The 27,997-nt window shown below is 43.1% G+C and overlaps 1 protein-coding gene across 2 annotated transcripts; it reads right to left on the bottom strand.

Annotated features, from left to right (window-relative positions):
- Window positions 1-256: 256 nt before the first annotated feature.
- Window positions 257-26,282, bottom strand: tagapb (T cell activation RhoGTPase activating protein b). Of its 2 annotated transcripts, XM_071369618.1 has the most exons (13): window positions 26,248-26,282; window positions 18,711-18,881; window positions 8,999-9,163; window positions 6,911-6,952; window positions 5,946-6,030; window positions 4,962-5,015; window positions 4,374-4,437; window positions 4,076-4,245; window positions 3,196-3,357; window positions 2,957-3,066; window positions 2,291-2,468; window positions 1,958-2,054; window positions 257-1,786 (listed from the first exon to the last, which is right to left on the bottom strand). In XM_071369618.1, exons 1-13 carry the CDS (start codon window positions 26,265-26,267, stop codon window positions 612-614), a joined length of 2,493 nt encoding a protein of 830 aa, XP_071225719.1. In that variant the 5' UTR covers window positions 26,268-26,282; the 3' UTR covers window positions 257-611. The 2 variants fall into 2 exon arrangements, with proteins under 2 accessions (XP_071225719.1, XP_071225720.1); XM_071369619.1 differs by lacking the exons at window positions 18,711-18,881; window positions 26,248-26,282 and adding an exon at window positions 12,004-12,053.
- Window positions 26,283-27,997: the final 1,715 nt, after the last annotated feature.

Here is a 27,997-nt window from a genome sequence, read left to right as displayed (position 1 = left end):
GTTAATGTTGGTGGAGCCCATGGGATGAACTGAGAAAGCAGTATGGCTTATGTATGTATGGGTGCTCATCTCTTGTACTTGCATGCGCACAAGGTTGTTTTTGAGTGGAACTGCGTGCTTGGGGTTGCAATGACCAATCGATTCTAGCCAGCTGCAAAGTCACAGGACTTGAGTGCTCCTAGGGCTTCCCTCCCCCCAAAAAATAATCCCCCCAAAAGTGTACAGACTTTAATAACTGGAGAACAAAGTCACAATGTAACATAAAGGTGCTTTATTGTAGTGGAAGGAAATATGTTGTAGAGTCAAGACACAAAAATACACACATTTTCACAAAGTTACACATTTATGTACAGTACATATCAGTATATTAACAAAAGTAAAACTGGAGGAGATATATCCAAAATACCTGCAGATTCAGATTGTGATTATTTACATAGCTTTTATGTAGATACACTAGAGGAGTATCTACCTTCATTAATAGCTTTTCAGGTAAAATATCTTTCCTTCTGTACTCTAAACAGTACTACTCAGCAAGTTCAACCTAGCAGTTGTACATTATAGTTTGTGTACATTCAAAGTGAAAAGTGAGATATCATGTCAGAAAAAGGTCCTTAAACGTAGGACTCCTTGGCGTAAGAATAGTCCTGGAACACGGGCTGGCTGCACCTCCGTGACACAGTCTCATGGTGTGACACGGTCTCATGGTGTGACATGGTCTCATGGCGTGCTCTCGACACAGACTCAGACATCGCTCGCTGGCGGAACCGGCCGGAATGTTGTTGGACTGCGGTGACATCATCACTGTCTGTCCCCTGAGAGAAGCAGTCTGTGTATTGATTGACGGTACAGGAGTACATGAAGTTTGCGTTCATAGAGGCTGGGCGGGAATTCCTGCTAAGAGTGGCGGCTGCGGCTTTGACAGTCATGGAGCCGTAATGTGACAGGGTGAGCTGAGCCACACTCTGGACTGCCTGCTCGTACGAGGGGGGCTGCGATGGCAGTCTGCTATCCACCTGCTGGAAGGGCTCCATGGCAGACAGGGGATACTTCTGCCTGAGAGGGGCCTCGGCCTCACTCTGGGAGTCCTCCTGGAGGGTTCCACAGGGGAAAGGTTTCTCCTTCTGGATGTGGCCTTTCTTCAGACTGATTCGGGCGAAGGTTCCCAGGCTCTTGGTCGTCATCGGGGCTTTGCTGTTCATCTTCATGGACTGTGTGCGTCGCTTGGCCACTTCCATCGTGTCTGCCCTCGGATGTGTGGACTGGGCCCTGCGTGGGCAGCCCGGGGAGGCCAGCGGCGAGCTGGTAAACACAGAGCCCTCCGATGCGTTGGAGGTGGTGCTCTCCAGGGAACAGGATGACGAGCATGACGGATGGCTGCCACCAAGTTTGGGAAGGGACAGCGTGGCGGCAGGCCTGGTAGCGGCACCATGCCCCGGGAGCAGGAAGGAGTCATTAGAGATCTGCTTTTTGAGTGGCTGCTCCTCAAAGTCCCGGGCCTCCACGGAGAAGTCGTCATGGCTACGGGCCAGGTTCCTTTTCTCATTAGAGGGGAAGATGATTGGCTCTGAGCAGCGGCGGTTAAAGGGCGTCTTGTTGGTGAAGGTGTGGAAGCTGGCGTTGGTAGAGCAGGAGGGGACAGTGCCACGTTCCATCCCGCACGCGGAGAGGAGAGATGAGGACGAGCTGCCACTTTCCCCCTCTCCCTGCATGGACCCCATGCTGTCCCCCTCAGAGTCCGGGTCGGTGCTGTCATACGCAGAGTCGTGCCGCTGTGACGACACAGATTCTGAGGAGAAAGAGGCAGAACGTTGATCAGTTGCAGTGTATGATTCCTATTCCCATTGTTCTACTTTGAAATGTGTTCCCAGAAATCTGTGTTCACAGAATGTTCTAATTTTCTGTGAAACAATGTGTAGCACTGCAAAGAGTGGTGCCTAAAGCAGCCCAGTTCTCTTACCTGAGCTATCTTCATCGGGATCCCCCAAAAGGCTCAGGATGTCTTGTCCAAAGATCTCACTGCAATGCTCTATCAGGAACCTTGTCAGCTTTACCACCTAAAGGAAACATCACAAAAAAACATAAAAGGTCAACATTACTTAGAAAGAGGGTTGGCATCTCCTTTCACTGAACAACTCAGTCCTGATTCAGTGTAGACTACTGTAGGGTAAAGTTCTTGCGAAACCACAGGCCTATACACAGACACACAAAACACACATACACACACTGTGGTTTTCAGTGCATGAAAACCACATTGGCAGCTTCAAGAGTCCAGTCAGAACCGTATTCTCACCTTGTCCACGGTCTGCACGTCTAAGGACATGTCGTCCTTCCGCAGCAGAGTGGGAGCGATGCACACCGCCAAATTATTGGCGTCCATCATGTTGTGCCTGCTCTTTGTGATGTGGTGGAACACACACAGAAGGTTCCGCAGCAGCAGGATGTTAGGCCCTGGTAGCTTGTCAACCACCCTGAGAGGAGGAGGGAAGAGAGAAGGGAGGAGAGAAAGAACAGGAAGAAAATGTAGATCAGTTTGCCGCTCTTTTTAAAAATTATTATTTTAAGCTTCTCTTTTTGAGAGGGGAATTCAACGAAAAAAGAGAAGTGCCTTGTCTGAAATATACACATTGAGGGGAGAGACACTACTTCCTCTTTATCTGAATCTCTGAAAAACTCCATTCAAAATCCCCTGAATATATGCTTTGCCACACCTACAACAGCAATGGAAAAGTTCAGGGATTTTTGTATTCAACCGAACGCCTACATTAGTCTTAAATTAGCATAGCTTACAGTTTTATAGGTCACCAATGGGGGTGACTGGACAGGTGGTATAGTAGCTAGTAGCTATAGTAGCTAGTGCTAATGCCACATTTAGCATAGAATTAACAGCTGGTCCTAGTAGTGGCTAGCTAATGCTACTTTTAGCCTAGCATCAGCTCGTTAGTGTTTGGTAGCTTACCTCTTGAGCCGCAAGCCGCTCTGGTGGACATCCTCAATCTCCAGGGCCTTCATCCAGGTCTCAAACAGCTCCGACACTAGCAGGCGTCCCGGGAGCTCGTTCAGAAAACACTGTAATTAGGAGGGAAGGTGTTGGAGGTTATAACACAATGGAAGACTGCTGATAAGTAGTGAGAGTGTCCAACGGACGGATGGACGGACAGATGGGACAGATGAGTGAACAGATGGATGACTCTTTACCTTGAGTAGACCCACCAGGAGAACCACGGGCAGGGCATCCATCTCCACCTCCGTCCCACTGTTGAGCTGCTCCCTGATGGCCTTCAGGGTCTTACTGTTGCATGTCGTCCTGAACACCCCCTCTGTGGAGGGGCCTTTCTTCCACAGAAGCACCAATATCTCCTGGTGGGGAGAGAGGAGAACAAGCAGAGGTCAGACCAGGCTGAGAAAAGGCATGAACAAATCAAACAACCTGGTGTGTGTGTGTGTGTGTGTGTGTGTGTGTGTGTGTGTGTGTGTGTGTGTGTGTGTGTGTGTGTGTGTGTGTGTGTCTGTGGGGGGGACGGCAGGGTCAGAGTGAGACAGGAGGTTGGTACATTGTGCGTGTTCATCAGCTGGAACATCACATGTAAATCAAATCAATGGTTGGGTTGCAGACAGGCAGGTTCTTAGCAACCATTATCAAATGCTTTGTTAACTGCACTTATTAGTGACAATTTAATGACCCGATTAATCAAGTGCCCTAATCAATAAATCACTTCATAAACTGAACTACCATAATGATTCCTAGTGATTCCTAACTTTTGAATTGACATGCACCTCATTCTACCAAGGTGTTTAGTTAAAAGGGTTTATTTATTTTAGCGGACGCTACCTAGTGGACACTTGGTAGAATGAGGTGCGGGTCAAATCAACTGCTCTCACTACAACTCATTATGGCAGTTCATTATGGCAGTTCATTATGGCAGTTCAGTTCATGAATTGAAAGTGTTATGTTATATCGCACAATCAATAAAATCTTTCTCACTCAATGCCCACAGCCGCACACCTTGTCCAAATGATGACAATCTAACATACAAAGATATTACAGAACCAAGATAGTTGTGGTAGAGTGACGTACTGTGATGGGCTTGGGAAGCATCCCATCCTCTGGGCAGATCTTGGAGAGAGGCTGTCCAAACAGTTGGCTCTTGGAGTCTGTGTCTGGACAGGAGGACATGCTGTTGAGGGTGGAACTCCTCTTCAATTTCCTCAAGATGCTGATGCTTCTCTTACTGTTGCCGCCCTTTTCTGTTATGAAAGAAGCCAAAGGATTAGAGAACTTGAGTAGGTATAGATGTAGTGTGCAGTATTGGGCACAGTATACAGTAATGCTAACTGATACCATGACGTTGTTTTTCAGCGATGTTCAAACTCACCAATGGGCTGCGTTGCTTTTGCATTACACAACTCCCTGGGCAGTGTGGGGATCTTTGTGCCGCCCTGGAAACACAAAACAGGAGATGTTGTCATGAGAATGTGTGAGGAACGTGTGGCAGGGGAGGGAGGGGAGGAGCCTCTGCTCTATGCCCCTAAACCACACCCCCTGTGTCTGCACGCCCGTTTCCAGGTGAGGGTGCAGGGTTGTAAGAGTGTTACTCGCCCACACTCCCTCCATCACAAACAATTTACCCCTCAGAATTTACCCCCCCAGAAACCCCCCTCAAAAACACCCACCACTTTCACACCAATATGTACTCAAGATCAACACAAGGTTCTCCATTTGAACGAAACAACACAAACCCTCCAAAAAGTATCATCACAGTATCAATCAACTGTTACAATGAATACACTTGTGTTATGTAAGTGCTTATTATCTGAGCTACAGATTGCAGTAGTTCAAATTCCCCCATCAAACCTAAAAATAAACTTTATATTTTCCCCCTGAGGTCTAGGGAAACCAAAGGTGTTTCCAGAACAATTGACACATGGATGAGAAGCAGAAGCGGGGTCTGTACGGTACTTACATCAAGGGGAAACTCGATAAACGGGTCCATGCCACTTCCTGTTAGAGTTTTAGCCTTAAACACAGAGAGAGAGAGAGAGAGAGAGAGAAAGAGAGAGAGAGAATTATCTATAATGCAGATTAAAGTTGTTGAAGATAAAGTCGACTCCTTCCAGAAGCAATTATACTATTTCGGTAAAGATCAATGTATGCTCATTCTAATTCTATATGTACATGGTGTCAAACAAAGGCCTATATATGTCTGAATGTGTGTCTGCATTGAGTGCCTTTCTAAGAATGTCCGATACTCCGTCCTTAATGATAATGGCCCTTTCTAGAGGTTATATCCTTACTGATAATGGCCCTTTCTAGAGGTTATATCCTTAATGATAATGGCCATTTCTAGAAGTTATATCCTTACTGATAATGGCCCTTTCTAGAGGTTATATCCTTAATGATAATGGCCATTTCTAGAGGTTATATCCTTACTGATAATGGCCCTTTCTAGAGGTTATATCCTTACTGATAATGGCCCTTTCTAGAGGTTACAGTATATTCCTCTTCAGAGCCATCAAAGCCCATCAACATGAGAGCAATAGATTGAATAAGAGTGAATATTATGAATTGGCAACACAATGATATCTTGAAATCAATAGCCGAGCAATACAACGGAATCTCGATATCAATGACCGACTGCAGACAGGCAAAAGCAGATCCATCTTTTCTACAGTATCTGCCATCACCCCCTTTGGTAAGGAGAATCTGAGTAAGGTATCAGGGAATAGGTCTACATACGACACAGTGTGTGCTATGGTAATAAATCACACAGCTCTTCTCTGTTTCAGCTGTTCTAATTGCTGTTGCTGTATATTTAGCACACTGGAGAGTAAGCTAAAGCTTCACCACATATAGGGCATATAGGGCACCCTGTTCCCTATAGTTTTTGCAGTGTACTGTATACAGAATAGGGTTCCATTTGGGACGGGACCCTAAGTGAGAAACTTACTGTGATACTGTTGCTCAGCACCTTCATCAGAACACTTGGGAGGGGTGTGATAGAACCTGCCCTCTCTGTTGCTGCTTTTATTTTCCTGGAAAGATTAAACGACATACATACACATATTAATATTTGATTGATCTCAAGTAAATCCCTAGTTATTCTGGTGAGCCATAATGGAGAAAGATGGATAGAGACTAGTCCCTGTTTAGAGGGGTGTGGAGAGTGACTAGTCTATATTGTGTGTGTGTGTGGGGGGGGGGGTCAAAAAGATGGTCAAATGGATATTGTCAATATGATAAAAATCTTTATTATTATTTATGAGTAAAAATTTCTGAGTGATTATGAGTGAAAAGGATGATTACCACTAATAATTGTATGACAGATTTTTTTTAACCATATACTATAAGTTGTGATATCATGAAGAATGGTAATATTAACTAAAATACAGTTCCTATCTCCATCACATATGTCTTTATAATACCTTTCAATATTAATTCTACACATAGCCCAATACTAATTAATATAATAATATATGCCATTTAGCAGACGCTTTTATCTAAAGAGACTTACAGTCAAGCGTGCATACATTTTACATCTTATACTGTAATTGAATGACATAGACAGTACAGTCCCATTGATACTGCAAGTTACAAACAAATACATTGATAGATCCCACAATCTTTCTATAATACGTAAGCAGAGACCCCCAAAAATAAAATAAAAGAGTTATTATAAATAATTGTATAGTATAACCCAGTAACCAGGTTAGCCATTTACGGCACAATCAAGTGACATTTACAGTATCTATAGAGTTAATAGTGCTGTATTTTAGTTAGTTATTTAATTATTTATGTGTTTTTTGTCTATGAATTGTATGTGCAGGGCTCCCTTGCGAAAGAGACCTTGGTCTCAATGTTGACTCCCTGTTTAAATAAAGGTCCAATAAAAACTAACAAATTAGTAGTGCTTACCTGTGAAGAGTATCCAACCAGCGTTCTTTCACCTCAGGCAAGCTGCAGGCAAAATAACAGCGTGGGTTGAGTTACTAATCCACAGTGAAAGAGGAACAAACCAAACACACGGACAGACAGACTAACAGACTGAAGAGACACAGCACGCCCTCTGGCTCTTTTAACTACAGCCCGTTGGAAACTCTAACTCAGTCATGGGGACAGGAAGCAGCGTCATGGCGGCCCCCGACCAAAGACACCACTTCCTCTTGGGTTGGGGCTGCTGCTGTCATCGCCGTGTGGAAAGAGACACACGTGGAGACTAACCCTCAATCACCTGTATAGATGATAGGAATACCTTTATTTGTTAAAGGGGATCACTTCACTCTGGGGAAGCCTGGATGTCTGAGTGAGGCCTTTAGAAGTTCTGTTTCTTTTGGTGTCTTTGTTTTCCTTCACCTTTGGCCTACACTAGGGAGTACATTAGGGCCCACATCAGGGCCTACACTAGGGCCCACATCAGGGCCTACATCAGGGCCCACATTAGGGCCTACACTAGGGCCTACATCAGGGCCCACATCAGGGCTCACATCAGGGCCACATCAGGGCCCACACTAGGGCCCACATCAGGGCTCACATCAGGGCCTACATCAGGGCCCACATTAGGGCCCACACTAGGGCCCACACTAGGGCCCACACTAGGCCTCACATCAGGGCCTACATCAGGGCCTACATCAGGGCCTACATCAGGGCCTACATTAGGGCCTACATCAGGGCCTACATCAGGGCCTACATTAGGGCCTACACTAGGGCCTACACTAGGGCCTACACTAGGGCCTACACTAGGGCCTACACTAGGGCCTACATCAGGGCCTACACCAGGGCCCACATCAGGGCCCACATTAGGGCCTACATTAGGGCCCACATTAGGGCCCACATTAGGGCCCACATTAGGGCCCACACTAGGGCCTACATCAGGGCCCACACTAGGGCCCACACTAGGGCCTACATCAGGGCCTACACTAGGGACCATACTTTGGATTACTGTAAAAGAGGCTTTTACATACACTTTCCCAAAAGACCAGCTCATGTACAGTTGGTGCTTACTGGTAAACAGTAGGCTGATGAACTGGTGAACCCCAGACTCTAGTCAACAACGGTCACACTTATTTGACTAGTTTGTATGACAAGAAACTGTGGGAGTGTATGACTCAGACCACAATAACATTACTAAATTACCCATATCTACACAAACAAGGGATAGCTATCATTTCTGATCAAAACAGGCTCTGATTGTTATTTAATAACTTTTCAATCCCCTTCAATTTTGTTCCATTCAATGTTATGTCTGTTTGTCTCCATTTGTGACTATGCAATTTCCAAGCTCTATGTTTATTTGAAAGACCCAGGTTTCCTGATAAAGTCCATTGCTGTAAAGCCTCTGACATGTGACCCGAGGTCTGATGGTCAGCTTCACACTTCCTGTTTCACCAGCCATTATCTTGTGTTGGTGTAGATTTGTCTAACTTCCCTGTTTCATTCCAGACCTTATGGAAAGCATCTCTGAAGAAACTCAATATGTTTTTAGGTCAATCCAAGGATACTGGATTTTTGTGCTGTTTGTGCACAGTATATCTTCCAGGAAAACCAAATGGGTCAAACTTAACTTAAAGGAACTGTTCATATGATTCTTGAATTTGAACTTATGGATGATAGAGTTGATTCCATTATCCTCATATTGTAATAGTTGTACTTTGAAATGCCATCAAGCTGAATGTACTGCTCAGTAGTGGCTCATTGTGTAGTTTTCTAACCTTTAAACTTTGGGAGTTCAGAGAATTCATTGTTAGTCATCATGTAATGTCACTAGTGAGAAAAAACAGAGAAACATCATATGTTGAGAACGATGAGTGAGAAATCTTTTAAAAGAGACGTGTTTCCATCTGAGAATGTGCCTGCCAGGGCATATGTCTCTGTGTGTGTGTGTGTGTGTGTGTGTGTGTGTGTGTGTGTGTGCGTGCCTGTCTGCATATGCGTCTGTGTGTGTATGCACATGTATGAGTATGAGTTGGCACTCATGTATGGACACGGAGGATGGCTGCTGCTCACCGGAAGGACACCACACAGACGGCGAGTGGCCAGGCCAAAACGAGGGAGGTCTTGAGGTCGATCTCTCCCCGTCCTCCCTCTTCCTCCTCGGGCTCGTCCTCAAAGCCATAAAGCCACAGATCCTCCAGACTCACCCTGTGCTTCAGACGGTAGCTAGCACTGGATCTAAATGAGAGAGACAGAAAGAGAGAGACAGAAGGGGAAGCTTAGGTGGCCATGATGGTATATGAAGGCTAGTAGGCCTGACTAGGACTGCATCTCTGCTCATCAGGACTAGATAACTCCACTTCTCTATCCAATGGTGTCTGTCTGTCTGTCTGTCTGTCTGTCTGTCTGTCTGTCTGTCTGTCTGTCTGTCTGTCTGTCTGTCTGTCTGTCTGTCTGTCTGTCTGTCTGTCTGTCTGTCTGTCTGTCTGTCTGTCTGTCTGTCTGTCTGTCTGTCTGTCTGTCTGTCTGTCTGTCTGTCTGTCTGTCTGTCTGTCTGTCTGTCTGTCTGTCTGTCTGTCTGTCTGTCTGTCTGTCTGTCTGTCTGTCTGTCTGTCTGTCTGTCTGTCTGTCTGTCTGTCTGTCTGTCTGTCTGTCTGTCTGTCTGTCTGTCTGTCTGTCTGTCTGTCTCTGTCTGTTCGTGAGGAGGAAGGCAGACAGATTCCCCCATGGCCTAGGTCACCATTTTTTATTTGCTACGACATTAAAATTGTCACCTTGTCACGTGTGGATCCACAGACCCACGCATTTACTGTAAGACTGGTCGTGGGAACATTTTGTGATTTCGTGTAGAGCCTAAAATCAAAGTGTTCCAGTAATCAGGGTCCATTCAGGCAACGGAAATAGAATGGAAAATGGCCGCATCCAAAATGGTACCCTAGTTCCTCCCTATGAGCTTAGCTCTAGTCAAAGTACTGTAGTGCACTATAGAGAGAAAAAGGTGCCATTTGGGAAGCAGAATCGATGGAAGGTGGGAAGGGGGAGAGAGAGATGGGAGGAAGAGAGGAAGGAAATTGAGGTTGCATAATTATACTGGTTAGTGAGGAAATCTACACACAATACCTCATAATGACAAAGTGAAAATGTGTTTTTATAAATTTTTGAAAAATGTATTGAAAATGAAATGCAGAAAAATCTAATTTACATAAGTATTCACACCCCTGAGTAAATACATGTTAGAATCACCTTTGGAAGTGATTACAGCTGTGAGTCTTTCTGGGTAAGTCTCTAAGAGCTTTCCACACCTGGATTTTACAATATTTGCACATGGTTATTTTTAAAATTCTTCAAGCTCTGTCAAGTTGGTTGTTGATAATTGCTAGACAGCCCTTTTCAGGTCTTGCCATAGATTTTCAAGCTGATTTAAGTCAAAACTGTAAGTAGCCACTCAGGAACATTAGAGGTCAGGGAGGAGGTCAGTGACCTGGAGTGTGATGCCGGAACAACAACCTCTCCCTCAACTTCAGTAAGACCAAGGAGCTGATCGTGGACTAGATGAAACAGGGGGACGAGCACACCTCCATCTACATTGACAGGACGCAGCGGAGAAGGTAGACAGCTTCAAGTTCCTTAGTGTCAAAATCACTAAAGACTTAAAATGGTCCTAACACACGCACAGCCGAAGGCTCGACAGCGCCTCTTCCCCCCAAGAGGTTGAAAAAGTTTGGCATGGGCCCTCAAATCTTAAAAAGGTTCTACAACTGTACTATTGAGAGCATTTTGACTGGCTGCATCACTGCCTGGTATGGCAATAGAACCGCCCTCAATCGCATGGCGCTAGAGAGGGTGGTGCGGATAGCCCAGTACATCACTAGGGCCAAGCTCCCTGCCATCCAGGACCTCTATATCAGGCGGTGTGATAGGAAGGCCCGGAAATTGTTAAAGACTTCTCTCTGCTTCCGAACGGCAAGTGGTACCGGTGCATCAAGTCTGGCACCAACAGGCTCTTGAACAGCTTCTATCACCAAGCAATAAGACTGCTAAATAGCTGACTTAATAGCTATACGGACTATCCGAGTTAACCTTGTATCCTTATTGACCTTTTATTTTTTCACACTCACAGGGCCCTACACACTCACAGGGCCCTACACACTCACAGGGCCCTACACACTCACAGGGCCCTACACACTCACAGGGCCCTACACACTCACAGGGCCCTACACACTCACAGGGCCATCATCTGCTCACTCACACCTAACACGCACATACATTTATACTGACTCCACGCACACCCACTTACATACAAGAAGAAATTCGGCTTGTCACCAAAAGCACTCACAAACTTCTACAGATGCACAATCGAGAGCATCCTGTCGGGCTGTATCACCGCCTGGTACGGCAACTGCTCCGCCCACAACCGTAAGGCTCTCCAGAGGGTAGTGAGGTCTGCAGAACTCATCACCGGGGGCAAACTACCTGCCCTCCAGGACACCTACACCACCCGATGTCACAGGAAGGCCATAAAGATCATCAAGGACAACAACCACCCAAGCCACTGCCTGTTCACCCCGCTATCATCCAGAAGGCGAGGTCAGTACAGGTGCATCAAAGCAGGGACCGAGAGACTGAAAAACAGCTTCTATCTCAAGGCCATCAGACTGTTAAACAGCCACCACTAACATTTAGCGGCCGCTGCCAACATACTGACTCAACTCCAGCCACTTTAAAAATGGGAATTGATGGAAATTATGTAAAAATGTACCACTAGCCACTTTAAACAATGCCACTTAATATAATGTTTACATACCCTACATTACCCATCTCATATGTATATGTATATACTGTACTCTATATCATCTACTGCATCTTTATATAATACATGTACCACTAGCCACTTTAAACTATGCCACTTTATGTTTACATACCCTACAGTACTCATCTCATATTGTAAAGGCAGTCATTGTTGTTCTCCTCCTCAGACGAGGAGGAGCATGGATCGGACCAAGATGCGGATTGGTGATTAATCATACTTTTAATGAAAACAGCAAACAAGACACTACAAAACTACAAACGTGACTAACCTTCAACCGTCCTGTGTGGCCCAAACACTGACACAGGAACAAACACCCACAAAACCCCAGTGAAACCCTGGCTGCCTTAGTATGACTCTCAATCAGAGACAAACGATACACACCTGTCTCTAATTGAGAATCATACCAGGCCGAACACAAAACCCAACATAGAAATACAAAACATAGACTACCCACCCAACACTCACGCCCTGACCAATAAAGACATACAAAACAAGAGAAAACAGGTCAGGAACGTGACACATATGTATATACTGTACTCTATACCATCTACTGCATCTTGCCTATGCCATTCTGTACCATCACTCATTCATATATCTTTATGTACATATTCTTTATCCCTTTACACTTGCGTGTATAAGGTAGTAGTTGTGGAATTGTTAGGTTAGATTACTTGTTGTTATTACTGCATTGTCGGAACTAGAAGCACAAGCATTTCGCTACACTCGCATTAACATCTGCTAACCATGTGTATGTGACTAATAAAATTTGATTTGATTTGATTTGATACAAGCTGCTGCTATGTTTATCTTATATCCCGATTCCTAGTCACTTTACTCCTATACATATCTACCTCTATCACTCCAGTATCCCTGCACATATGGTATTGGAATTGATCCTGTATAGGGCACGCATACTTAATGTTTTCTTCAAATTTCAGGACATAAAGTTCATTTCTTTGCCACATTGTTTGCAGTTTTACTTCAGTGCCTTGTTGCAAACAAGATGTATGTTTTAGAATATTTCTGTGCTGTTACACTAACTTCACCTTTCAGACTCCCCTACTGTAAACCCTCATGCTGCACTGTTACACTAACTTCACCTTTCAGACTCCCCTACTGTAAACCCTCCTGCTGCACTGTTACACTAACTTCACCTTTCAGACTCCCCTACTGTAAACCGTCCTGCTACACTGTTACACTAAGTTCACCTTTCAGACTCCCCTACTGTAAACCGTCCTGCTACGCTGTTACACTAACTTCACCTTTCAGACTCCCCTACTGTTAACCCTCCTGCTGCACTGTTACACTAACTTCACCTTTCAGACTCCCCTACTGTAAACCGTCCTGCTACACTGTTACACTAACTTCACCTTTCAGACTCCCCTACTGTAAACCGTCCTGCTACACTAACTTCACCTTTCAGACTCCCCTACTGTAAACCGTCCTGCTACGCTGTTACACTAACTTCACCTTACAGACTACCCTACTGTAAACCGCCCTGCTACGCTGTTACACTAACTTCACCTTTCAGACTCCCCTACTGTAAACCGTCCTGCTACACTGTTACACTAACTTCACCTTTCAGACTCCCCTACTGTAAACATTCCTGCTATGCTGTTACACTAACTTCACCTTTCAGACTCCCCTACTGTAAACCCTCCTGCTGCACTGTTACACTAACTTCACCTTTCAGACTCCCCTACTGTAAACCCTCCTGCTGCACTGTTACACTAACTTCACCTTTCAGACTCCCCTACTGTAAACCCTCATGCTGCACTGTTACACTAACTTCACCTTTCAGACTCCCCTACTGTAAACCCTCCTGCTGCACCGTTACACTAACTTCACCTTTCAGACACTCCTACTGTAAACCCTCCTGCTGCACTGTTACACTAACTTCACCTTTCAGACTCCCCTACTGTAAACCGTCCTGCTACACTGTTACACTAACTTCACCTTTCAGACTCCCCTACTGTAAACCGTCCTGCTACGCTGTTACACTAACTTCACCTTTCAGACTCCCCTACTGTAAACCCTCCTGCTGCACTGTTACACTAACTTCACCTTTCAGACTCCCCTACTGTAAACCGTCCTGCTACACTGTTACACTAACTTCACCTTTCAGACTCCCCTACTGTAAACCGTCCTGCTACGCTGTTACACTAACTTCACCTTACAGACTACCCTACTGTAAACCGTCCTGCTACGCTGTTACACTAACTTCACCTTTCAGACTCCCCTACTGTAAACCGTCCTGCTACACTGTTACACTAACTTCACCTTTCAGACTCCCCTACTGTAAACATTCCTGCTATGCTGCTACACTAACTTCACCTTTCAGACTCTGCTACTATACACCTCCACAAATGTAATTTCTTTGCCACATTTTTAGCAGTTTTACTTTAGTTCCTTATTGCAAACAGGATGCATGTTTTGGAATATTTTTATTCTGAACTGGCTTCTTGCTTTCACTTTGTCATTTAGATAAGTATTGTGGAGTAACTACAATGTTGTTGATCCATCCTCTGTTTTCTCCTATCACAGCCATTAAACTCTTTAACTGTTTTAAAGTCACCATTGGCCTCATGGTGAAATCCCTGAGCAGTTTCCTTCATCTCCAGCAACTGAGTTAGGAAAGACGCCTATATCTTTGTAGTGACTGGGTGTATTGACACAATATTCAATGTCAGTTTTTTAAATGTATTTTTTGTCTACCAATCAGAGCCCTTCTTTGCAAGGCATTGGAAAACCTCCATGGTCTTTGCGGTTCAATCTGTTGGATTGTCACGCCCTGACCTTAGAGATCCTTTTAATTCTCTATTTTGGTTAGGTCAGGTTGTGACTAGGGTGGGCAATCTAGTTTTCCTATTTCTTTGTTTGGCCTGGTATGGTTCCAAATCAGATGCAGCTGTCTATCGTTGTCTCTGATTGGGGATCATACTTAGGCAGACTTTTTTCCACCTTTAGTTTGTGGGATCTTGATTTTGTATAGTTGCTGTGTAGCCTGCAGAACTTTATGTTTGTGTTGTATTTTGTTGTTTTTTCGGTGTTCATTTGAATAAAAGAAAGATGTTCGCCTACCACGCTGCACCTTGGTCTCCTCATTCCAACGACGAACGTGACATTGAAATTCACTGCTCGACTGAGGGCCCTTACAGATAATTGTATGTGTGGGGTACAGAGCTGAGCTAGTCATTCAAAAAGAATGTTCAATGCTATTATTGCACACAGAGTGAGTTCCATGCAACTTACTATGTGACTTTTTAAGCACATTTTTACTCCTGAACTTATTTAGGCTTGCCATAACAAAGGGTTTGAATACTTGACTGAAGACATTTCAGCTTTTAATTTTAATTAACTAGTAACACTTTCTAAAAACATAATTCCACATTGACATTATGGGTTATTGTTTGTAGATCAGTGACACAAAATCTCAATTTAATACATTTTAAATTCCTGGCTGTAACAGAATACTTTCTCAAGGCACTGTATTCAGAAGAAGACATCTGCATTAGTCACAAATGTACTGAGCCTCTCGTGGTGCCTCTGCTGGAAAAGAGGGTAGCAAAGTACAGTAGAGTGACATGAAGACCTGCCTACACAATGGACCAGAGCGATTGATTCAACTCCCACTTGAGACCCGAAAAATGCGTTCACTTTTTTCGTTGAAACAGAGAACATTCTGAATATTTTATCTTGGTTAGCATCAAGTTTTACATTAGCTGAATCTAAATTTAGATTACACTCATCTACTTTCATACTGTATTGTTTAACCTACAAGCTTACTACTGTCAATATCTTATAAGAGAAACTCTGACTTAAATGTGCACTGTCTATTTTTCTTTAAATGTAGTGGGGTAAAACTTCAGAGGTAGAGATGTCAAACATTATCTTAGATATTTATATCACATTGAAAAAGGAGAAGACAGATGAAGAGAAAATGAAAGTTCCTCCAGTCATATCCATTTCCTGTTTGGGCTAATATCACTCTTAGAGGAAATCACCCTGCTTTCTGCTTTGTATTTAGACAGCCAACGATGACTTTACTGTTTACTATAACAGAGAAGCTGTTAGGAAAGAGAATTCCCCGGACTCCCCGACCATATACCCTCCTGCTGCGCTGTTACACCAACTTCACCTTTCAGATTCCCCTACTGTAAACCCTCCTGCTGCACTGTTACACTAACTTCACCTTTCAGACTCCCCTACTGTAAACCCTCCTGCTGCACTGTTACACTAACTTCACCTTTCAGACTCCCCTACTGTAAACCCTCCTGCTGCACTGTTACACCAACTTCACCTTTCAGACTCCCCTACTGTAAACCCTCCTGCTGCACTGTTACACTAACTTCACCTTTCAGACTCCCCTACCGTAAACCCTCCTGCTATGCTGTTACAATAACTTCACCTTTCAGACTCCCCTCCGTAAACCTTCCTGCTATGCTGTTACAATAACTTCACCTTTCAGACTCCCCTACCGTAAACCTTCCTGCTATGCTGTTACAATAACTTCACCTTTCAGACTCCCCTACTGTAAACCCTCCTGCTGCACTGTTACACCAACTTCACCTTTCAGACTCCCCTACTGTAAACCCTCCTGCTGCACTGTTACACTAACTTCACCTTTCAGACTCCCCTACTGTAAACCGTCCTGCTACACTGTTACACTAACTTCACCTTTCAGACTCCCCTACTGTAAACCCTCCTGCTGCACTGTTACACCAACTTCACCTTTCAGACTCCCCTACTGTAAACCCTCCTGCTGCACTGTTACACTAACTTCACCTTTCAGACTCCCCTACTGTAAACTCTCCTGCTGCACTGTTACACCAACTTCACCTTTCAGACTCCCCTACCGTAAACCCTCCTGCTATGCTGTTACAATAACTTCACCTTTCAGACTCCCCTACCGTAAACCTTCCTGCTATGCTGTTACAATAACTTCACCTTTCAGACTCCCCTACCGTAAACATTCCTGCTATGCTGTTACAATAACTTCACCTTTCAGACTCAGGACTCATTTTTTGCCTGATTCAGTTTAGTTTTTTTCCCAAAATACTGTTATTCCAGGTTTCAGTTTTTCCCAATTTTTTTGCAGTTATTCGTGATATAATTCCGCCAGATACTTTAGGTATAGGCTACTTTGTATTCAAAAATGTAATTGAGAAGGTTTTTGGGAAAGCCTTTCCATCGACCATTACATTAGAATCATCACTAAACGCTACACAAAGTGGTAGACAAAGCACACACAGACAGTTTCTGCCGTTGCCTCTAAATGTGAAGGAAAATACAAATCACTATGTATGTTTTCATCCAATTGGCGACAGATCTTCATGCGAATATGCTAAAATCTGCATAAAAACAATATGTGCATTTTCCTACAAGAGATGTTTCCTTGTTGCGGGTATAATGAACACGAGGGAGACAGAGAGCTGGTTTCAAGCGCAGCAGGTGTTTAATAAAAGGGACCATAGGAGGAGGCAGGTAACTGGGTCCAGGGGCAGGCAGAAGGTCATACACGGTAGGTCCAAAAATGGCAACAGTACAGGCAGGGAATAGGCAAAAGGCGTCGTGGGTGAGGCAGGCAAAAACTATCATACACGGGAGGAGAGAAGGATGGGGGGAAACCAGCGCTCCAAAAAAGTGTGTTTCAAAACAAACAATACCTCACAGTGATGGGGTGCAAGGACCTGAACTAAATAGTGTGGGATGATGACATGCAGGTGTGTGAACAGGTGATTAGAATTCCGGTGATTGGGATCTGGAGAGTGAGTTGGAAAGTGGGCTGCGTTCCGGGATCTAAGTGTTTGGGAGTGTGAGTTGGACTCAGAAGTTACAGCGGGTAAAAGGCTGTGCGTGAAGAAATAGTGCACATAAAAATACATATTGTCCAGTTAAATTCTGATGTACCGAATAAAAAATACAAGTTAACTGGGTTTCCATCACATTTAAACTGTATATAGTAAGTGTGCCCACTCTGGTCTTTGCACGTTTGCTCTAGCTAACAGCTCACAGATACAGTGCTGGTATAGCCTACATGATGAGACTATTATAGACAGAACAGCAAGATTATTTTTAGTTGTCAAACAGCAGCCAAGCATCGATCATCATGTCACCAGAATAAGACCCTGGATATTTATTGGAAAGGAGCATCAAGCTCATCACCGTGCACTTTCACCACCCTGTGAAGTTCATCACCGTGCACTTTCACCTCCCTGTGAAGTTCATCATAACTTATTTCATCTGTAACCTAACAAACTGCATGGTTTCCTGACGAGTCGTAGTGGGAGGACCACACACCACGTCATCACGTGACTCCAAGTTTACTTCAATATGATGGTTATTATATTAATATTTGCACATAAAATCTTTCCAATGACATTTCTCGCATAATTAATTTGATCTACGCATAAAGATCCCACCTTGTCTAGCACATTTTGTTTTGTCAACATTTGGAAAGTTTACCGACAAGAGAAGAAGTGCTGTATCAACAAGAATGAGCACAATTTCTATATTGACAGAGTGTTATTGGGAAGTTAATTAGTTCTGTTCTCTGATGACAAAACTTTAAAGAGAAAACTAAAAGAATAAGACAATCTATAGTATGTGGTGTGTGTCTGTGTGCTGCTCTGTGGACTGTATGTGTACGTATTAGTGTGTGTATCTGTGTCGGTGTGTGTGAGTGCATCTGTGTCGGTGTGTTTGAGTGTATCTGTGTCGGTGTGTGTGAGTGTATCTGTGTCGGTGTGTGTGAGTGTATCTGTGTCGGTGTGTGCATCTGTGTCGGTGTGTGTGAGTGCATCTGTGTCGGTGTGTGTGAGTGTATCTGTGTCGGTGTGTGTGAGTGTATCTGTGTCGGTGTGTGTATCTGTGTCGGTGTGTGTGAGTGTATCTGTGTCGGTGTGTGTATCTGTGTTGGTGTGTGTGAGTGTATCTGTGTCGGTGTGTGAGTGCTTATTATGTTCTATATCTTACTTCAGCTTAGAGATGACGATCACGTCGCTGAAGAGGAAGAGTTGTCTCTCTCTGGTCTTCATTCCCTCTGTGATCTGAACACAGGCATCCAAGACCAGCTCTGCATTCTCACTGCTGAGACCAAGGACGAAGGGGCACTGCTCCACCGACACAAAGCACTGAGTCTCCTCCCTAGGGTAGAGAGGGCAGAGAGAGTGGGGGGTCAAAACCATGGCGGAACCGTGCGTGCCTGTGTGTGTGATCAGCCTTCCATCCCACGTGTACCCATTCATCAAGACACAGATCAGTCTTGGACATAACTGAGGGCCCGTTTTCAACTTTGCCTCATGAACATTTTGCCTCATGAACATTTTGCCTCATGAACACTTTGCCTCATGAACACTTTGCCTCATGAACACTTTGCCTCATGAACATCTTGCCTCATGAACATTTTGCCTCATGAACATTTCAAATCATTTTGTCATTCTTTCTTCATAATATTTTCATGAAATGTCATAGTTTGGTTTGTAGGGGTATTACAGTAAAGCCTTAATTTCTGTCACATATACTACCTCTCCAGCGCTCGAGGTCACCAGGCTGCTCATTATTACGCACACCTATCACCATCGTTACGCGTACCAGCCACTCATCAAACTCACCTGGACTCCATCACCTGCCTGATGTCACTCCCTTTGGTTCTTTCCCCAGGCGTTATTGTTTCTGTTCCAGTGTTCATGTCTGTACACTACCTGTGTCTCTTGTTCTATGTTCATTTATTTATTAAATACACTCCCTGGACTTGCTTCCCGACTCCCAGCGAACATGTTACACTTTCAAAGTAGGAGGTTATAGTTTGTGGGGGGTGTTACAGTAAAGCCTTTATTTCAAAGTAGAAGGTCAGTCATTCCAACACTCAGGGCCTACGCTACCCTTGGATCAATGCTAGATAAGCTTTTCATAACGGTTTTATTATTTTATATTTTTATTAAAGTACAAAGACAGTATTTTAATGCTTTATTTAGACAGATTGGGTTATAGACGAAAAGGGAAGGCACATGGTATGTTACCACAGGGCTTTGCACAGCATTTCATTGAGAGGCCTTGTAATGTACACTCTGTACAAAACATTAGGAAAACCTGCTCTTTCCATGACATAGACTGACCAGGTGAATCCAGGTGAAAGCTATGATCCTTTATTGATGTCGCTTGTTAAATCCACTTCAATCAGTGTAGATGAAGGGGAGGAAACAGGTTAAGGTTTTCAAGCCTAGAGACAATTTAGACATGTATTGTGTGTGTGTGTGCCATTCAGAGGGTGAATGGGCAAGACAAAAGATCTAAGTGCCTTTGAACGGGGTATGGTAGCAGGTTTGAGTGTGTCGAGAATTGCAACGCTGCTGGGTTTTTCACACTTGACAGTTTCCTGTGTGTATCAAGAATGGTCCACCACCCAAAGGACATCCAGCCAACAGGACACAACTGTGGGAAGCATTGAAGTCAACATGGGCCAGCATCCCTGTGGAACGCTTTCGACACCTTGTAGAGTCCATGACCCGATGAATTGAGGCTGTTCTGAGGGCATCTCAATATTAGGAAGCTGTTCCTCATGTTTTATACCCAGAGCATGTATCAGATAGTTCTCAGTGGGCAAAACTGGTAATTATGATGTCACTTCAACCACTTTTTCTTAATTTTGACCATTGAGTTGTTTTGGGGGCAGAAACAAATGAAATGATCATGTATGGTTACTTTTAAAGGGAGGCAGTATGAGATGAGCCTGTATGCAGAACGCAAAGCAAATACATAATGGCTTCTAGCCAGTTGCTATGACTCTCACTAGGGCATAATGTATCTATAAAAAGGAGGTGAAGTGCATTTATGGAGTCTGTGAAATGGTGTGGTTTGTGACTGTTGAATGACAGTTTTCACAAGTTTGTTCTCCTATTTCATATTACACATTAGGTTAGAACTCTCTCAATTAAATTCAATTTCAATTTAAGGGGCTTTATTGGCATGGGGAAAATATCTTTATATTGCCAAAGCAAGTGAAATAGATAAACAAAAGTGAAATAAACAATAGAGAATTAACAGTAAACATACTCACAAAAGTTCCAAAAGAATAAAGACATGTCAAATGTCATAGGTCTATATAGTGTTGTAATGATGTGCAAATAGTTAAAGTACAAAAGGGAAAATAAATAAACATAAATATAGGTTGTATTTACAGTGGTGTTTGTTCTTCACTGGTTGCCCTTTTCTTGTGACAACAGGTCACACATCTTGCTGCTGTGATGGCAAACTGTGGTATTTCAGCCAATAGCTATGGGAATTAATCAAAATTGGATTTGTTTTCTAATTCTTTGTGGGTCTGTTTAATCTGGGGGAAATATGTGTCTCTAGTATGGTCATACATTTGACAGAAGGTTAGGAAGTGCAGCTCAGTTTCCACCATATTTTGTTGGCAGTGTGCACATAGCCTGTCTTCTCTTGAGATCTTCTCTTGAGATCCAGGTCTGCCTATGGCAACCTCTCGTAATAGCAAGGCTATGCTCACTGAGTCTGTACACAGTCAAAGCTTTTGGGTCAGTCACAGTGGTCAGGTATTCTGCCACTGTGTACTCTCTGTTTAGGGCCATATAGCGTTCCAGTTCTCTGTTTTTAGTTAATTCTTTCCAATGGTTTTTTTTCTCATGATTTGGGTCTAATTGTGTTGCTGTTCTGGGGCCCTGTGGGGTCTGTTTGTGAACAGAGCCCCAGGACCAGCTTGCTTAGGGGACTATTCTCTAGGTTAATACCTCTGTATTTGATGGCTTGGGAATTGCTTCCTTTTAGGTGGTTGTAGAATTGAATCTCTCCCTCTCCCACTATCTCCCCTCTCGCTAGCTCCCTCTCTCGCTAGCTCCCTCTCTCTCTAGCTCCCTCTCTCTCTAGCTCCCTCTCTCTCTAGCTCACTCTCTCTCTAGCTCACTCTCTCTCTAGCTCACTCTCTCTCTAGCTCACTCTCTCTCTAGCTCACTCTCTCTCTAGCTCACTCTCTCTCTAGCTCACTCTCTCTCTAGCTCACTCTCTCTCTAGCTCACTCTCTCTCTAGCTCACTCTCTCTCTAGCTCACTCTCTCTCTAGCTCACTCTCTCTCTAGCTCACTCTCTCTCTAGCTCACTCTCTCTCTAGCTCACTCTCTCTCTAGCTCACTCTCTCTCTAGCTCGCTCTCTCTCTAGCTCGCTCTCTCTCTCTCACGCTCTCTCTCTCTCACACTAACACCCTCAGTTTCCCTCTGACCTTCAGGACTTTTTCTTGCCTCCCACAGTTGTGAATAAGTAAGAGGATGTTACATGCAATTTTCATGTTTTGTTTTGTTTCTCGTCTTTTTTAGAGACCTAAAATATCTTCTAATGTACTACATGTTTCCCTGTATAAACAGAAACATTCACAGTTCATTGTGTCATTCCTATGCTTTGAGTGTCTATGAAGACAAACCTTTGGCTGTTTAAGCCCTGACTTCGTTATTGTGATATTCTTATAAACATTAAATAAATAACATTAGGGACATAGTTATGAGACTTCACGTTGTATTCTATGTGGAACTTATGTCATTTGACTATTTCCCTCTTTCAACGTGTGTGTTTTGGACTGCTATTCAAATTGATATCACAGAGGGACTCTCCCATGTTACCTTATCGTCTCTGACCTACTTGGCCTTACCACTAAACACAGTGCCTACACGACTTAACTACAGTTCATAACATATTTCAACATCATCAGTAGACTATATGCTTAAAGTAACTGTCCAGTGTTTCCACATTTCAATGAAATATGACCTATACATAATTACAATACGAGTGAAATAGTTTTCCTTCCCAAATGTTATTTTATAGAAATATGTTAAAAAGCAATTTTTGGGGGTTGAAATGGCAGAACCTGTCATTGAAAATATGAATGTGAGTACACCGTGAGTATACTCTGTACACCGCTGATTGGCCAGCTCATTCTACTCAGGAGGATGACATCATCCTCTGAGGAAATATCAAGCATTTTTGAAAAGGTCTGTTTGAGATACAAGTTTGAGGTGGGGATTTTGAAGTGTTTTTTCTTCAATTTATTCTTTGGCCAAAAAAATAAGAGTATAGGATGAACCAACAACATTATTTGGGTATTAGTTAACCGAATATGAACTTTTTAAAAGGGTGATTTTAACTGGACAGTTACTTTAAAGATCAAACGGCCATTTATAAAATGTTCTACTTCAAAGACACCCACCCGCTGTAGTGAAACTAGACCCACCCTCCGCCCCCTCACTGTAGCTCAGTGTTTGCTTGCTTGTTGTGTGTTGAACGTGTGGGAGTGAGCGGTGTGACGTCTCTGATGGAAGTTATATTGTGTGGTTGGAGTGGACTCCCCCACCTCTCTGTCTGTGACTGGGTGGTCTGGGTATCAACTACTGCATGGGCTGATCAAAGTCTGGAATAACGATCAGACCATAGACTTAGATAGACAACTCTAGTGCCCAAAAGCCTGTTTTAGCATGGGCAGCACCATTAAGGACTTTCATCATTTTTAAGTAGTAAACTGGGTGGGACTTCGTATTGGTTAAGGAATGATCACATAATTCCATCCAGGTCATAAGGAGGGATCAGCCAATGAATAAAATAAATAAATATATGTTTTTTGTTACATACACTGGATACTCGTGAGCGAACATTCCATAACTGCAGGTGGCAGTAAATCGCCAAACTTAGCTTTATACCTGTTCAAACAACACACTCCAGGTGGCAGTGCAACATTTCAGTTTGTTTACCAACTCAGAATAAGTAGAAGAAGAAAATGGACTACTTCCAAATGGAAATAGCCTTAATTAATGGTGCTGCCTGTACTCTCACAGACTCCATAATGGGACAGATGTAAAGATGGGTTGTCTATCTAAGTCTATGGATCAGCTACTTCATTCAACAATATAGAAAATGCCATAATTTAATCCACTGGATGAAACCATGTAAATTATGGGTTTATACGTATTTTATAAACTGATCATTTTTAGTTTGAAGATGTTCACAAAATCTGTAGTAAAGACTTAAAACACATTGGTTGAATTTGTTCCTGATACAGTATCACCTAAGACATACAGTATCATTCAATATGAGACATCATAGATGAGTTCTCACCAAATAGTACCGCAATAATGTGAGCCTGATAAACCTTACAGGCTGCATTTGCATAGGCAGCCCAATTCTGATCTTTTCCCCCAATTATTGTAGAAAGCTGATCTGATTGGTCAAAAGACCTATAAGTGGAAAAAGATCAGAATTGGACTGCCTGTGTAAATGGAGCCATATTGACTTTTATCAGTAATCCCTTGAACCACATGCTGGGAAGATAACATTTTGTTCAAGGATTTGATATTGAGTGTTGCCGGATGGACAGTCAGTTATTATTGGGGTTATCTGTTAGATTATCCCCCTCTGTCCTTTTGATATTTACTGTGGTTGATTAAAACAAATAAAATCAATCAAGTAAATATCACGTTTACCATCTTCGCCATTTGTTTGTCTGTTTCCTTGTTTAAATGTCAATCACCCCTCCACTGTCTATGTGTCCTCAGAGTCACCCTAATTTTGATGGGCTGATGAGGGAGTTTTGAGTGGGTTCAGAAAATGTTTGCCAGAGCTTGTGGAAAATCCCCCTACATGACATCTGTGTCCACAGTTACCATAGAGAGTGGGCATTGCAGCCCCCTTTACAGCTACCGAGGTGTCATTGTGAGTCATAGTGTTCAGAGCAGGGGGAAGGCTGATCTCTGTTTATTTTTATGTCATGTACTGAATGTAGGCTGTGAAATGATGTGGACAGTTGCAAATGAGCAATTATTGGGTAAATGACAAGTCCCTTTGAATTATGCTTTGTGCTTGTTTGCTTGTGAAGAAATAATTTGATGGTATTGAATATAGAATAAGCAATGAGTTTTTTCACACGTCAATGAGGTGATTTAGAAGCATATGTTTATGACATAGTTCTGAAAGTTTGCTTCTGAAGAAATAACAATATTGAATAAGCAACGTGTCTTTTCACAGGTGAATGAGGTTGACTTAGTTGCGTATGTTTATTATATAATCCTGAAATTTGAAAGTGATAAAACTGAAACAAAAGGTCAAAGAATTGTACCCCTGTCACGCCCTGGCCATAGAGAGGCTTTTATTCTCTATTTTGGTTAGGCCAAGGTGTGACTAGGGTGGGCATTCTATGTTATTTTTTCTATGTTTTTGTATTTCTTTGTTTTTGGCCAGGTACGGTTCTCAAACAGAGACAGCTGTCTATCGTTGTCTCTGATTGGGAACCATATTTAGGTAGCTCTTGCCCACATGGGTAGTTGTGGGTAGTTGTTTTGTGGGTAGTTTTGTGGGTAGTTGTTTTCTGTATTGTTAGTTTCCTTACAGAACTGTTCGTTTTCATCTTTGTTATTTTTTGTTTTAGTGTTCTGATTTTAATAAAATATCATGAACACGTTTCACGCGGCGCTTTGGTCCAGTCATTCACAGGAAGAGGATCGTTACAACCCCAAAAAACAGTGGTGTAAAGTACTTAAGTAAAAGTACTTTAAATACTTTTACTTTACAATTTATATTTTTGCCAACTTTTACTTTTACTTCACTACGTTCCTAAAGAAAAATATACTTTTTACTGCATACATTTTCCCTGACATCCAAAAGTACTTGTTACATTTTGACAGGAAAATGGTCCAATTCACACACTTATCAAGAGAACATCCCTGGTCATCCCTACTGCCTCTAATCTGGTAGACTCACTAAACACAAATGCTTTGTTTGTAAATTATGTCTGAGTGTGCACCTTGCTATCCGTCCATAAAAATAAAACATTTAAAATGGCGCCATCTGGTTTGCTTAATATAAGGAATTTGAAATTGTTTATACTGTTACTTTTGATACTTAAGTACATTTTAGCAATTCCATTTACTTTGATACTTAAGTATATTTAAAACCAAATACTTTTAGACTTTTACTCAAGTAGTATTTTACTGGGTGACTCACTTTTACTTGAGTCATTTTCTAATTTTCTATCTTTACTTTTACTCAAGTATGACAATTGAGTACTTTTTCCACCACTGTCAAAAAATATATATTTCTCTCCATTGAAACCCCTTTCTATCAAATCGAAATCAAACGTATTTTATAAAGCCCTTTTTACATCAGCAGTTGTCACAAAGTGCTTTACAGATACCCAGCCTAAAAGCCCAAAAGAGCAAGCAATGCAGATGCAGACGTCAAGCACAGTGGCTAAGTAAAGCTGTCCAATTTCTATCCTTTAAAACCTCACAAAGTGGCAACTGACTGTTAGTGTTGTACCAGTGGAGGCTGCTGAGGGGAGGACGGCTCAAAATAATGTCTGGAAAGTGTCAATGGAATGGTATCAACCACGTGTTTGATGTGTTTGATACCATTCAATTGACTCCATTCCAGCCATTATTATGAGCCGTCCTCCCCTCAGCAGCCTCCACTGGTTGGTACTACAGTGAGAACAGAGTGGAGAGGAGCAGAGCAGACTCACCTGATGGAAGACCATGGCATGCTGCCCAGAGCCTTCTCAAAAGCCAGGCACGGGGCAGAACGTCGCCTCTGAGCCAAACTGCCAAGGTGCTGAAGGGAAACAGAAGGTTTGAGCCTAATGTTAGCAAGTGTATTGTCAAGTAAAAGACATAAGCTGACGTACACAGAAAAACATTTTACAGAGGTGCACACACACACACAGGTCCCTACAAGTGAATCAAATAAATCCCTTCAGGGTAAAAGGCATAGAAATAGAATGACTGCTTGGCATTCAGGCCAAAGAGTTAAATCATCATGCTGTGGGGATGTTTTTCAGAAAACCTGCTCCAGAGCACTCAGGACCTCAGATATAATTTTTGAACATGGGGTGAGCCATTCTTACTAATTCTGCTGGAAAAACAGTTTGGATTTAAATACAACTTTTGTATGAAAGTGTGAGGTTCAATTCTTTCATATTTAGTCATTTTAGCCCTCCGAATTCATATTCATTATATAAATAGGCCCATTTAAATTTTGTCTGGCTTGCCATTCCAAATAAAGTGGATTTTGTTTTGCTCATATAATTATAAAAACAAGTAGTTCGGTGTAGGCAGGGCCATAATGTAACGGCAGCCTTCCTCCTCTTCAAGAGAAGAGAAGGTGTAGCAGGGATCGGACCAAGACGCAGCGTAGTTTGTGCTCAACATATTTAATACAGACGATAAACGTGAACACTTAACAAATACAAAATAACAAAATGTGGCAAACCGATACAGTCCTAGCTGGTGCAGAGAAACACAAAGACAGGAAACAACCACCCACAATCCCCAACACAAAACAAGCCACCTAAATATGATTCCCAATCAGAGACAACACAAAACACCTGCTGTTGTCAATGTGTGCAGATGCAAAAGGCTGCTGTATCTGCACACATGATTAAGCACGTATTTAATGTAGCAAAAATGACATTAACACATTTTTGACCAAATGAGCAGTTACTGCCTTTTTGCTTAGTAGGGCAGTATTGACAAAAATAAAAAATATATTTGAATATATAGTATTATTTTTTTTTTTACAAGTTATTGGTGTATAAATTATCAAAGTTACCATAGATTGCCATAGATTACCTGTTAATTACCAAAATTACTGAAGATTCAGGTAACTTTGGTAAAATACCGGTAGCTTTGCAAACCTAATCACATGGCAACACCACTGAAACCATTATGATTTGACCCTTGCCATGGCAATACCCTCAGTCTGCACAACTCAAACATGTTACCATAAAGGCTTACTATAGTTGGTTAATACTCACAGGACGTAGTCTTAAAGCCTCAGCTTCATCATAGCTTCCCCTCCTCATTGGTGCGATCCCAAGATCTTCCAGTGTTCGTGTTTTTGGAGCTTCCATGTCCATGTATCCCTGTCCGTCTCCCTGTACTTCTCCCTGTATCCCTGTCCGTCTCCCTGCATCCCTGTCCGTCTCCCTGCATCCCTGTCCGTCTCCCTGCATCCCTGTCCGTCTCCCTGCATCCCTGTCCGTCTCCCTGCATCCCTGTCCGTCTCCCTGCATCCCTGTCCGTCTCCCTGCATCCCTGTCCGTCTCCCTGCATCCCTGTCCGTCTCCCTGCATCCCTGTCCGTCTCCCTGCATCCCCGTCCGTCTCCCTGCATCCCCGTCCGTCTCCCTGCATCCCCGTCCGTCTCCCTGCATCCCCGTCCGTCTCCCTGCATCCCTGTCCGTCTCCCTGTATCCCTGTCCGTCTCCATCTATCC

This window comes from Salvelinus alpinus, chromosome 27, assembly GCF_045679555.1.
Source record: "Salvelinus alpinus chromosome 27, SLU_Salpinus.1, whole genome shotgun sequence".
Taxonomy (NCBI): Eukaryota; Metazoa; Chordata; class Actinopteri; order Salmoniformes; family Salmonidae; genus Salvelinus; species Salvelinus alpinus.
This window is presented reverse-complemented; position numbering and strand designations above follow the sequence as displayed.